This window comes from Cibotium barometz, chromosome 23 (genome assembly GCF_041138505.1).
Source record: "Cibotium barometz isolate CiBa-2024 chromosome 23, ASM4113850v1, whole genome shotgun sequence".
Lineage (NCBI taxonomy): Eukaryota > Viridiplantae > Streptophyta > Polypodiopsida > Cyatheales > Cibotiaceae > Cibotium > Cibotium barometz.
In genome coordinates this window covers 42,640,733-42,654,961 of record NC_141068.1, presented here as the reverse complement: position 1 = coordinate 42,654,961, position 14,229 = coordinate 42,640,733, and the positions used below count along the sequence as shown (strand labels likewise).

The window sequence follows — 14,229 nt, the reverse complement described above, 5'->3', positions numbered from 1 at the left end:
CCTATCCATCATACGATTAAAAGTAGCAGGAGCATTGGTGAGACCAAAAGGCATTACCAAGAATTCATATAATCCGAAGGCTGTCCTGAATGCAGTCTTATGGACATCTTGTGGCACCACGCGAATCTGGTGATAACCACTCTTCAAATCAAGTCTGCTAAAGCAAGCTGAACCATCAAGCTTATCCAAGATATCATCAATACGTGGAATAGGAAATCTGTTCTTGATGGTAAGCTTGTTCAAAGCTCTATAGTCCACACACATACGGAATGATCCGTCCTTCTTTTGAACTAGAAGCACAGGAGAGCAGTAAGGTGAGGAACTGGGCTGAACCAAACCTTTCTCTAAAAGCTCGTTTACCTGCTTCATAATTTCTTCTTGTTGTGCAGCACTCACTCGGTATGCGGGTTTGTTAGGTGGAGAACTACCTGGCACAAGATCTATGCGGTGATCTTCGGGCCTTTGGGGAGGTAATTCACCTGGCAACGAGTCAGCAAAACAGTCTTTGAATGCATTAAGAAAATTCAGCCTATCATTAGACATAGCATCCACATTTTGATGATTTGGCACAAGACTATCACGCACAAAAATCAAGTACGCTGAAAGACTCTTTTTCATTGCTTCATTAATTTGGATGTGTGATACAACTGGGATAGAATCCCCTTCTTTGCCAGCATCAATAAAATGCATGCGGCCTTTATGCATAAAAGAAATCATATTGGACTTGTAGTCTTTGCGGGGCTCAAGCCTATGATGCCACGGCTTGCCCAACAATACATCACATCCATTCAGTGGAGCAACTAGGAAATGCTCATTGTCAAGGTAGCCCTGGATATGGATACGCAACTTCCCAATCAAAGGGGTAACCTGCACCTCTTTGCCAATAAATGCAGCTTCAGCTTCAATCTGAGGTCCCATGTTTTCAACCTCAATACCTAATGCAGCTGCCATTTGCATAGAGATGAAATTGTCAGTTGCACAGTCATCAAACATAAAGAGTGCGGGCTGATCCTTGATTTGCCCCCAAGCCTTGCAAACCATACGCTCTTTTGCATCATGACCTGTATTACCTTGCACATCAGGAACTGCATGAACATTTGCTTTGGTGTGCTTGTCCTCGTGGTTTGATTTGCGATCTGGGCATTGTCGAAACATGTGGTCTTTGCTACCACAAGAAAAGCATTTTCCATCCTTAGCATATTGCTCTCTTTGCTCCGGAGTTAGTCCAAATTTGTTCTTCCTTGGGCCCTGTTCTTTAGATGTGTTAATTTCAGCTTTACCACCCTTGTAAGGCTCTCGGAAGTTCTTTTTAGATGGCTGTCCGCCCTTTTGCTGATTTGGGGCAGCCTTGTCCTTCCCCTTGGAACCTCCTTGATCCTGCTTGATCTTGAGCACCAATTGCTCTGTAGCAAGGGCAGAAGCTGTGAGTTGTTGCAACGTATGTTTTGGGTGCAATTCAATACCCGATCTATATGCAGGTTGCAATCCAGAACGAAACTTCCTCTTTCTTTCATCCTCTGTGATTAGCATGAAGGGAGTCACTTCCAGCAACACTTTCCAAAATTTGTTAACATACTGTTGCACACTCTCATTATCTTTTTGTTCTAGCCTGTCCCACTTTTGAGTGAGAGTTTGCTCTGCATTGGGTGGCAAGAACTGAGCATAAAATCTATCTTTGAATTCCTTCCAAGTAGAAATGGGATCCTTGGTGATCTTTTCGGTGATCCACCAATGGGCAGCAGTGCCTTTCAGAAACATGCTAGCATGGCGCACCTTTGACTTTTCTGTAAAGTCCTCATCGCTAAAAGCAATGTCGAACTGTGCCACAAACGCTAGCACCTTAGAAGCATCATGTTCACCATGAAAGACATCAAATTTGACAGATTTATCACCTGCTTTGAACTCCTTGAGCTTCCTGGCATGAGGCTCATGGTCCTCTCTTTTTCTTTTCCCCTTATCCAACAGGGTAGCCCTGTCTGCATGGGCTCCATGGGCCGTCATAGAAGCTTCATGGGGCACGGTGGCATGTGCTCCACGAACTCGAAGCTCAGATGCATGTGACTTACCTGCATGTGGCATGGTCTCTCCATGAGACAACTCAGAAGGCAAAATTTTTCTGGAAGTAGACCTGTCACCATGAGATATATATCTTGCATGCATGTGACTTTCGTGCCCTCCATGAGCACTGGCATACATAAATCTGTCAGGCTTAGTGCCTTGGGGAGAGGATGCATGTCGAGAGGTGACAGTCACCTCTTCCTTTTGCATAAAAGATTTCAGCCTCTAGGATGCGGGATCTCCATGCTTCAAACGAGGTGGATTTCTGAAAATCAGCTCCCCGTCATCCCCCTCTTTGATATCACCTTTGCGAAGGAGATAGGCAAGTGCCAACTCCCTTGGTTTCTTGCCCACTTCACGAGCCATTGATTCAAAGGTTACATCAACCATAGCATCAGCCTTCCTGGCTTCAATAGCACTTTGTAGATGAGGATCTTCATGCAAAAACTTCAATTCTTGCTCTTGAGCCTGCAAAAGTTTTCTCATATGTTCCATTTCAGCTTTCATAGCATCAGGGTCTTGTTCAAGCATAACTGTCTTTCCTGGAGACAGTTGACCCTTGGATTCACTATCCATAACCCTTTCAAGGGGCTTGTGCCTACCACGCAGGGCATCAGACCCACGAGAAGCACTAGAGGGACCCCTCGAATTTGGTACTTCCAAAGGGTTGCCTTGGCTGTCCATTGTGTTTTAAGTTTGCTAAAAGCGGGATGTCCAGTACACAGGTTCGTTTCCCCACTAGGAAGAGGGAAACAACCGTGCTCTGATACCAATGAAACCGATCCCGTCAAGTGGGAAGGACTCCGTTGGACACCCACACGCTTAATAGCACAACTTTAAAACCACAAATTTGAAATGGACAACTTTAAAACAACTTGAATTTAAATGAACAGAAATGGAAAGATGGACACCAGCACTGGGGCCGGAACGGGCCGACCCCCCCCTCAATATATGATATATTTATTGGGAGTATTTAAAGAATACAATTCTCCATGGGTTCTGAGAACCAGATAATGTCCATGTACATATGAAAACAGTACCAAACAAGTAGGCTCGAATTTCGATGAAGAAAACTCGAAGCAGAACGACCACTAGTGTGGTCTAATCTCTACGGTCCTGTGCTTTCACTGGACTCCGCGGAGAGCGCCTCACTGGTGTTCCGAGACCACGCACAAACAGGCGCTCTCGTACTAACGCCTGGCTCTCCCGATCTCAGCACCTTTGGACCGAGGTTCGCCAATACAGCTTGGACAACCCGGCACCGAACGGGTGTTGGCCGAGCGGGACGAATCTTTTATCAGATTTAAACATATAATACTTTACTCAAATCTGAAAATTACTTACTTGCAAATGGTTGATAGAAAACCAAAACTTGTGGTGTTTGTGTAGACTATGAAGCCACCCTTGTCGAAGAAAGAGTTGCCTCAAGTAGTAGCATCAAGACAAGCACCACCACGAAGGGTACAGCCGCCTGCTCTGAGAGAAAAGGTATCCACTTGCAAAGGAGGAGAGGCTTGGCTGCAGTGTAGAGGAACCCAAACAGAGTTGCCTGAGGGCAATGTTCTTACTGGCCGGAACACAAGCACATAACCCCAGCCGTCTGTAGGGACATGCGTAGCTTGGAGAGATGCAGCCGGTAGAAGATGAGCAACCCGCAGCCGGAAGGGGATGGGCAACTAGCAAGTACTGTCACCTGGGAGAGTAGCCGCCTGTAGAGAGTCAGGCGCAGCCCACTTTGCAGTAAAGTCAGCCGCCTGTAGAGAGTTTGGTTGCAGCCAGTAGTGCAGGGTCAGCCGTAGAGAGTCAGGCGCAGCCAGCAGCAGAGTCAGCAGTTCCCTGCACGTTTCCACGCAGCCACCAGCAGAGTATTCAGCCGCCTCAAAGAAACATGCGCAGCCTGTGTGTAGCACACCTGCAGTCTGTGCTGGCCGCCTGTAGGAAAAGAGGCGCAGCCTGTCAGTAGTAGCTGCCTGTGGAAAACATGCGCAGCAGTTTCATGGCTGCCTGGGGAGTATGCGCTGCTATTCTGTAGGAGATGGCAGCCGATTCTCACGTAAGATGAAGCGATGGGTGAAGGATCAACGCCAGGTAGATGCGATGGCTTCAACGCTTGAAGGGGGCCCTTTTTTTTAATAAAATTGAAAGTGGAGTTAACCTTGGTCATACCCACGTTTGCATGTGGGGGATTAGTGGGGGTAGGTGACCATGCCCACCCCCACACTCACTTAAAAGTGAGGCTCCCCACCTTGGCCCCAAAGTGGGTGCCCAAAGGGGGTGCCCACTTTTAAATAAGTGTGAACCCCTAACCTTATAAATCAAAGGGTTAGAATATAATAACATTAAACAACATGTACCATATACTTACCACCTGTTCACATGCACTGAAACTCGTCAGAATACAGGGCAAACTTCACGACTCACTGGCAGGCGTCCCCGCTCAGTAAGTAACACGTCAAGCAGGCAAACACACAAATACATGTCATGCGAAAACAGTTTCAAACATGCAAAATATGTGTGCATGTGCAAATAGTAACATGGACATATCTCCCGTTCATGGAACATGTACAAAATATCTGTCGGCACAAAACTGGCACGACATAAAACATAAAAACCTGGTCTTCCTATGGAGTGACAGTCCCATAGGTAAGACACAGTTCCAGGCACGAGTTTCCCTAGGTGTGACAGTCCCATAGGTAAAACACGGCATGAATACTGGCTCTTCCATGGCGTGACAGTCCCATGGATCGAACACAGTCCAGGTCATACACGGGTGGCACTGATCTGGCTCCCGTCCATACGACACCATCCTGCTAACACACGGGTGGCACCAGTCTGGCTCCCGTCCATGTCAGCAAAATACTGGCCTCTTCACATGAGACACCGGCCTGGCCTCAAGTGAACGAGACGCAAAAACTAGGAATGGACCAAATGGTCGGCCAATTGGTGACACCATCTCAGTCGTCCGAGGTCAGGTGTGCATTGTCCTGCACATGAGTCCAAGGTCAGGTGTGCACTGTCCTGCACATGAAGCAGTGCCAGTCCGCGCTGTGAGTCTCCCTCTGGAATGATGTCAGATGTGCTGAGTATCTGGTTTGCAACTGGATGCCAGGCCTCTGTAGGCATGTAGGTTGCATGTAGAGATGGGGGCCAGCCCATAGGGCTACCCCAGTGCACGGATATGCATTTGCATTCTTAGGATGGGCATGGGGGAGGTATAGAACCACCCCCAAGGGGCCAGGAGGGCCCACATTGTGCCCACCAGCCATGGCTTGGGCTGGAGGGGCTGTCGGCCAGCTGTACTACTGCTGGACAGGCAGCCGTCTGGGTCCAAAGCCCTAAACAGCAGGCGGCCAGATGTAGGGGCAGTCCCCACACCCATGCGTAGCATGCCCAGCAGCCAGGGTGCTGCCCAGAAGCATGCGCAGAATGGCCAGATTATTGCATAAGTGTGAAAGCAGCAGTTATTAAAGTGTGAAAGTATTTTATTAAAATACTCAGTCGTGGAGCTTCTTGAAGCCAGCCGACTGCATGAAGGGAGGGGTATAAAAGCCCAGCCAAGATCTCATTGAATCCATCTCATAATTCACCAAGAGCTCCAAGCAACCAAGGGCCAGGACAGCCAAGAACATTGCTAAAGCAAAGGGGTGAAGGACTGAAGGTCAAGGGCAGGTTTTCCAGCCAAGAAAAGGTCAAGTACTTTGTATTTGTTTCAGATTTACATCATTCTAATAAAGCAAATACACCATCCGTGGTGGGGGCCCTACAGAGGGTAATTGGGACCCAATACTGTGTCCTTCTCCATCTCCCCTTTCTCTCTCTATTTTCTGCACATCGTCTTTCAGTTTGTGCGTTAATTCCGTCGCGAAAAGAGTGCTGATTTCTGAGTTTTGAAGTACCGATCCTTCTCCGAAGCTTCCGCATATTACAACACTTAGTACTTTTAATGTACCAAGTGCACTATGTGCACTAGAGCAAATATACATGTGTGATAGGGGAGTCACACACTCATACTTTGTGAGTTGACTTATCCCCACACGTCTCTCTCTCTCCCTTCTTCTCTGTGTGTGTCTCCCACATGAAACCCTAACTGTTTCAGCTGAGCTTCTTTAGCTCCCTTCAACTGGTATCAGTGCTAGCACGAAGGCAAGGTGGGCATTTCTCTCCAACTACTCAAAGCGACATCGGCTGTGTGGGTGTTTCTACTACTGCTCTGTGGAGGGAAGAAGGGCACATTGTACTGCTGTGTACACTGGCAAACAAGGTCATATGGCTTCGTCTGTAGTGTCTATGGACCGGCAGTTTTGAGGAGTTTCGCGCGCAGCTGGAGGAGTCGGGCGCCGTGCGGGAGAGGCTCCGTTCCATCATCGCCGACCTTGATAGCGCAACTCGCCTCATGCAGGCTCAGCTCCTCCTCATCCACCATTCGCCCGGTCCGGCCTCCAACATCGACGGAGTTAGTGGGGAGACAACCATTGCCGCCCGACTCGCTGGGGCAGCGCTCGCAGCACATGAGGCGCCTATAGCGAAGCTCCGCCAGCCTACAGTTCCGTCCTCGACGCCACCAGCTTGCAGTTCCATCCCCGACACTGCCAGCCTGTAGTTCCATCCCCGTCACGCCGCAACCAGCCTGCAGTTCCGTCTATCGTCATCACCAGCTCCCCGTACAGAAAACCTCCGCCTGCCTGAAGAACTTGAAATACGACGCCCCCCCCCCCTTTCTGCAACAGAAATCAAAAATTTTCAGAGGTATTTGCTTCAATTTTGGGATTTGCATGTCCATTATCATCAATTGAGCAGGTACAGGTCCTAATGGCTTAGATTTGAGCACAATTGGCAACATTGGGTGACATTGGTCACATTCCAGGTCAATTGGCAAGAAATTGGGTGTTAACATTTGGGGCTTTTGATGTAATTGTGCCATTGGGCATTCATACATGCTGTATGATGTGAGCAATCTCACATTCGGGGCTAAATTGCAGGAAATTGGAGTGCAAATCAAAGGGCTTTTGTGCCAATTGGGTTGATTTGCATGCAGGCACTGGCATTTGATGCTTTGGGCAATGTGTTGATGCCTGTCAAGCATTCAATGTGCCAGTAAATCAAGGGGCTTTTATGTATTGGATGTATATGTGGCCAGGGGGAAGCATTGTGAAGACTCTGGATGCCTTCATGTGCATTAATGTACCATTGCATGTCGCTTCTATGCTTGTCAGCAGCCATTTTATGCTTATCTTGTGACCTGTAGGCATATGCTCACTTATGGTAGTGCTATGTGTGAACAGGGCTTAACCAAGGGCACTTTTTCCCATGTGGTTTTTCCCCTTGGATATCAAGTGTGAAAGGACACTCTTAACATATAATATTTTGTACTTCTATATTATATGGATGTGGCACACATGCAAGGGTTGACTTGCATTTTGTGGATACCACACTTTTGGCTCTCTCTCTCTCTCTCTCTCTCTCTCTCTCTCTCTCTCTCTCTCTCTCTCTCTCATTTTCTGTGTGTGAGCTTCTCCATCCTGCACCTAACCCTAATGTGCAGGTTTGTGTGTGTGAGTGTGAGTCCAACACCCAACAATTGGTATCAGAGCTAGGAGCAGGGAGCTGGCCCTAGAATCTGCCCCTTGAACAGCTGCAAAAAACCTGCATAATTCCGTCGCCCTGCGAATTTCCGTCGCCGACGCTTCCGTCAGACAATTCCGTCCGACAGTTCCGTCAAACAATTCCGCTTCCGGCACTAGTGGGGAGCCCACCACCGCCGCTCAGCCCGCGGGCAGCACCCTCCTCTGCAGCCAGCGGCGCTACTGCGCCCACGTGCGCCTCCCACCCGCCGTCCGTCCCTCGGTGCTCCGTTCCGTCCCAGAGCCTCGCTGTCGACGTTGCGTTCCGGCCGCCCAGAGCCGTCGTCGACGTTGCTGCTCCGTTCCGGTTCCCCAACAGCCGCACCGTCGCTACTCCGTTACAATCGCCGTCACTCCTCACGACTCCAGCCCGTAGCTGGTTCTGTACCGTCGCTGGCGCATCTGGAGGTCCCCAGCCATCAGGGTTGTCTGCGATTTCCGGAACCTTGAGCTTGGCGGTAGCCACCACACCTGCTGCTGCTGCGATCCAAGCCCGCCTCGGTCCCCTGTTCGCGCCCAGCGCCTCCGTCTGCATATAGTCGCACCAGCCAGCCAGCCAACCAGCGGTGCCACTTGTACCTGGCAGGCTGACACCAGGCCCACTCCGTAGTACTGAAACATCCACGCTCTAGCCTGCAGGTACTTTTATTTCAAAATAAACAAAATTTTTTAAAAAAAAGGGTTGCAAGCATTCTGGTACAGGTTCAGCAATCTCTTGGGATTTGCCAAAGGTTACCCTCTGCCAAAAAAATTGCAGGTGGTGCCATTCAATTTGTTTGGTTTGGAATTTGGGGGTTTTCAAAATTGAGGTCAAAATCAGCAAATTGAACCTCTTTCAGTTGCAGAAATTTGGGGCTTTTGTGAAAATTGGCCAATTAAATGCACATTGAAGCGATTGGAGTGCATAAAAATTGGGGATTTTCAGATTGGAGCATGTAATTGGACATTACAACTGTGATTTGTCGCGTATGTATACACATTGTGTGTAATTGGACAATTTGGTGCAGGTTTACACTTGCTTTGGTTTGCAGGCATACATTTGCACACGACATTTGGTTGCCTGGCAGTGCACATTGGTGCTTGGTTTGCTTGCAGGTATATTTTGTTGACATGGCACAGAATGCTTCAGATGTATTTGGTGTGCTCACCCAGGAGGACAAGTTGGATGGATCTAACTACTCCCTCTGGAGTTTCATGATCCATAATTTGCTGGCAGCCAAAGGGCTTTGGGGCATCGTGTGTGGTGATGACACACGCCCACTTACCATACAGCCAGCCACGCCTCAAAGGGGAGGTGCTCAGAAGATCATCAGATTGACATTCCGCCAAGAAGTTTGTCAAGAGGAGATTGCATTGGAGCAATCTTGTACCATGAGGGCCATGTTGTGGCCTATAAAAGTCTTAGATGAGGATTTCTAGGATTGTATTGAAACAGATTGTAGAATATAAATTTTGACTTTTCTTGCTATCAAGAAAGATTCCAGATGACCCATTGGATGACAACGATGCCAAATATCTTGAACTTCACAGTCAGGCGGTCATTGCGACCAGATGGCCCAAATGACTGTATTAGATTTCACAGTCAGGCGGTCATAGCGACCAGATGGCCCAGATGACTGTATTGGATTTCATAGTCAAGCGGTCAATGCGACCAAATGGCCCAGATGACTATTAATGAACTCTCAGGTGGTCTTAGTGAACCAGATGGCCTTCGACGAATTCTCGAGCGGTCCTAGTCACCAGATGGCCTTGAGCGAACTCTCAGGCAGTCTTATTTTGACTTGGAGCTTGGACTTGGGATTTGGACTTGGAGCTTGGACTTGGAACTTGGACTTGGAACTTGGCCTTGGGATTTGGACTTGGATTTGGATTTTGGATCTGGTACTAGCCCGGTGAGAGATACTTGTGGGTCATCCCCGTGGGGTGCTCGGCATCAGAGATCTCGTGACTCCTTGGGTTTCAACTTTCTACACCGACATATTTGTTGATTTTGTATTCACTAGTTGTATTAATCCTAGCCAACGTGTCCGTGGATTGTTCCTAAATAAGTTCCTGAAAGGAGGCGGGGCCTATTCCCCGCTCAGTGTAGTGTATTGTGCAAGATCCCTATTCCCTTCTCTCTCCCCTCTCTCTATATATCTTTATCTATTGGACACGTGGTTGAATCTGTCACTCCACGCCCCGTTGGGCTTACATAAATAGCACTGATTACATGTATGTGAGAAACTCATGATCAGTCATCATTCTATTGATATCTTCCTTGGTATAGAGCTGTTCTTTAGATTTTGCCTCTTGGGTCCTTCAAACCCAAGAGGGGTAGTTGTTTTCCATTCTCCCTTTGGATCTTCCCAGATTGGCTATAAGGATGAAATCCCCTCTACCAAAGCTTGTGTATGGGCTTGGGCTTACGCCACAGCCTCCATTCTATCCTTTTCCTAGACGTCTAGCTCTAGAGTTTGCATTCCTTCCAGGTTTCTTTGTTTTGCTAAGGTCCATCTTCCAGTTCTTGTTTCCTTTGATTTAAGAATTGCATTTGCCTTTTAGTCTCTCTGAATTTCATTTCTACCTCCATCTCACTTATTCTTTAAATTTAAAGTCATAACATGGACTAGTATTGTTCCCACACGACTGATTAGACTAAGCACCATCCATAATTGAGCTATTCCAATTGATAATCATGAGGTGAATATCTAAGAGATAGTCATGTGTGAATAACCCAGACTTTACCAGCAGACTTTCACAGTCGAGCCTTAGCCTATAGTCACCTTAGCAATCTAAACAAATGAAATAATTTTGACGTGATTTTCTCAAGAAATGCACGATCATGAAAAAACTCTAGTTTTTCACATCAAATATTTTGATCTCTCAATATCAAATTCTCTTGCAATGAACTTAGACAACCAATCTAGATCTTGTAGTCACCTTAATGACCTCAATAGATGAAATTATTTTGGTGTGATTTTCTCAAGCAACTCACAACGTGAAAAACTCTAGTTTTCACACCAAAAAATTTTTAAGATAAGCGGATCCGATTTCAAGTTTAAGAATTTCTATTTTTGACAAGGCGATCTCTCAAATCACGGCCCACCCTTTGGGAATTATCTTTTATGTTAGAGAGAGAAGTCCAAGTACATATGGGACGTTGCCCACTCGTGATTGGTGGCCACAAGGTGGAGAGGTACAGTAAGGTACGCATTCAGGTACGGGTTGAGATTTTGAGGTACGTTAAATATGTAAGGTCCGTAAAAACATAAAAAATATACTACATATATATATAAAAAATGAATGAAAAAACAATTCATTTCTGAACATTCAACAACAACACAATTACCAAAATGAGAGCTCCACCAGCCAGCATGTTTCCTTCGCTATCGCTGGCACCACATCATCATCATCTTTCGCTGCAATGTTTGTATCAATGAGAGAAATGGCTATGTTCACACTTTGCATAAGTAGACTAAGATCGACGACGGCGGCCGGCCTAGGTTTTTTTTTGGCCCAAAATGTTTTTAAAAACTGCCACGTACTTGCCAATGAGGTGATAGCTCAAGTGGTGAAGGTGTTTGCCTAGGAACAAGAGGTCTTGGGTTCAAAATCCCCATTGGTGCTTCCTCGGTGGCATCACCTACAAGTGGATAAATAAGCGGCTATAGGCGGGCGCCTATGGGTGGTGAAAAATCAGTAACTACGGGAGGATCTTGGGCCAAAGGTCAGTCAAGAAGGAGGGGGAAGGGAGGGAGGAAAAAAAATGGCACATACGGATCCGTACAGTATGATACAGTACTGTACTTTACACTAAAACGTACCTTATAATAAGGTACGTACGCACTGATGCAACCTTGGGTGGCCAGAGGTTTTTGTCAGCATGAATTTTCCTGGTTTTTCACGGCCATGAAAAACTCTCAATCGTGAAAAACCAATTCTTGTCTTTCATCTAATTTTTGGGGATCCAAATGTTGTTTTTACCCGCTCAAAAGGTGCAATTTGAGCCTCCTTACCATAGCTAAGCCAACAAATACTTCAGCAAGACTTAAACAACAATGTTTTTTATAATTTTGTGATTTTGTAAAAAAGCAAGAAAACACAACACCCTGGCTTTTCATGTGAGAATGCAAAAATGCTGCAAACAAAAAAATAAAAAAATAAAAAATAAAAAATAAAAAATAAATCAAACAAAAAATTGATTGGATCACTTCCCTCCAAGCTTCCCAAATACTCACAAACTAACCTTTCAACCAAGAATAACAAAAAATCAAACTTCTAATATACTTTTCACTATTCCACTCTTCACACAAAACTTCACCAAAACTAAAAATATAGACTTTTAAGCATGCAAGGAAGGAGTTAAGTGCTCTAAGAAGAAAGAAGAAGGAAGATTAAAAAGGAAGAAGGAAGATTAAGTCTCCAACACTAGTGCCAAAAATGTTATGGTCCGTTTCTACCCTTTGAAGAACTCTCTCTCATTCATGCAAGTATTGAAACAAACAATAACCGTCATGAAATACTCATCTTGGTTCCGAGCCCGAGATCTCCGTGACCTCCAAGCTCCACCAATGGTTGCTAGCTTTGAGATTCCAAGTCTCTCTCTTGTTGTCAACAAGAGAGGTTTGCTACACCTCCTTGCAAGGACTCGCCACTTGTTATGTACCTGTTTACTAATCCTCGGATTAGTGAGCCTAATCTAGAAGAGTTAGGGGAGCCCTAGCATTAGGAGAAAGCAAGCTAATATGGGTGGCTAAGATTACTATTAATAAATCCATGTGTACTGGCTATTTATAACAATTCAAGAGTTATAAATAGCCAATTCACATGGATTTATTAATAATAACCTTAGCCACACATATTAGCTTGCTTTCTCCTAATCCCAGGGCTCTCCTAGCCCTGCTAGATCGGGTCCACTAATCCGAGGATTAGTAACCAGATACATAACACCACTCTCACTCTCACCACTATCTCTAACTAAGCATAGAAAGGCACATGTGGTAGAAGCAAGCAAGCATCTACTCTCATCTCTCTCTCTCTCCCACACATATAGACAAGAGCAAGAGCAAGGAGATAGAAAGAACTCACTTAGCACAAAGGGGGATTGTGTCTTTGCATTATGAGAAAGTGTCTTGTATATAACTAGTCCTTATTCACATTTGGACGCCAAAACTAACTAATTAGCTTGGTCATTGGCCAGCTTTTCTCATAACCTTTACAACTTTATTAGTTCTTGAAACTCTTACCATCTTCCACAAGTTGAATCCTCTCCATCGCAAAAGATGTGCTATCACTATGGTGGAGAATTATAATAAAGAAGTCTTATGCTTTCACATGAATAGCGGGGGCCTATAGAGGAGCAAATTATGTACTACTATCATTGTCTTCGATGCTTACCAGGTTACATGCATATCACATTTGAAGACATGATTGGTACATCTTCCACATCTAAATCACTTATATAGGCCTCCTCTAAACCAAGAGCCAAATAAATATATAGCACTTGTCTCCTAAAAGGTACTAACCCCCCACTTAAGATGCCTAACCCCTACGATGGTTAACCTAACCTGAAGGTCTCAATACTAATTAGCCTTGGAACGTAACAAGTACGATGCACAGTGTGCCACCAAGAATGGAAATCAGCAAAAGTTACTGGCTTATAAAGTCACAAGTGTGTGTGGTATGGAAACATGGAGAAAGGTTGCAGATGAAGGACAAAACCATGCAGAAGAAAGTGACCCCGGTAGAAACGCACAGTTCTGGGGCAAACAAATGCCATGTTAAGCAGCCCAGACAGGTCAAAGAACTGTGGCCCACCCAGGTTGGCAGCCCACCATGCACATATTTCTAACCAGTACAGGTTGGATGCAAGCCCAGCCAACCTGCATATAGGGGTTAATGAGACCCCATACAGGGAATACCCCAGCCGTTTTGGGCATTCTTACCCCCCCAGCACATCAAAAGACAGTAAATGGAGCCCAGCGGGTAGCCCAAACAGTAAAGGAAAACACATATACCTTCTGGCGTTACTAGATTAAATTGATTTGCTTGGCAAAGGGCTGGTTGTAAAGAGGTAAGCTATAAACACATATACATATACTAGATTAAATTGATTTGCTTGGCAAAGGCTGGTTGTGAAGAGGTAAGCTATCATGATGAGCCATAGCATTAGCTCATTTTCATACATTACTTATCTATTTCACATTGTTATTCCAAAAAAACTGCACATGGGAAAAGCTTACTAAGAACTATTACAACATGCTGTCATGGCAAGTTACTGACCATCCTGAGATGAATGAGCAGAATTCGGGTGAAAACTGATCAGCTGGAGCACATGGAGGAGGCTGTTCGACTATAGTCTCCAAAAGCTCGTAGAAGTTCAGCCACCCCTCATCTTGACCAGGAGGCAAGTATGGAAATCTCCCCATTGCACACTCCAGAATGACAAGGCCTAAGCTCCATATGTCACTGTCATAACCATATGTACTTCCACTGATTCGCTCTGGCTGTACAAGCTATTTGAAACTCAGATAACGGTAATGTTAAAAGAGCACAAAAAACTAAGCCA

General features: G+C 45.8%; 1 protein-coding gene across 2 annotated transcripts in view; it reads right to left on the bottom strand.

Moving 5' to 3' along the window:
• LOC147625965 (mitogen-activated protein kinase kinase 1a-like) overlaps positions 1-14,229 on the bottom strand; it is a 29,921-nt gene that overhangs the window by 13,870 nt on the left and 1,822 nt on the right. For both annotated transcript variants that reach the window (XM_086817509.1, XM_086817510.1), the window contains exon 6: positions 13,944-14,167. In XM_086817509.1, coding sequence (XP_086673635.1) covers positions 13,944-14,167 — 224 coding nt within the window. The remainder of the gene's footprint in view (positions 1-13,943; positions 14,168-14,229) is intronic.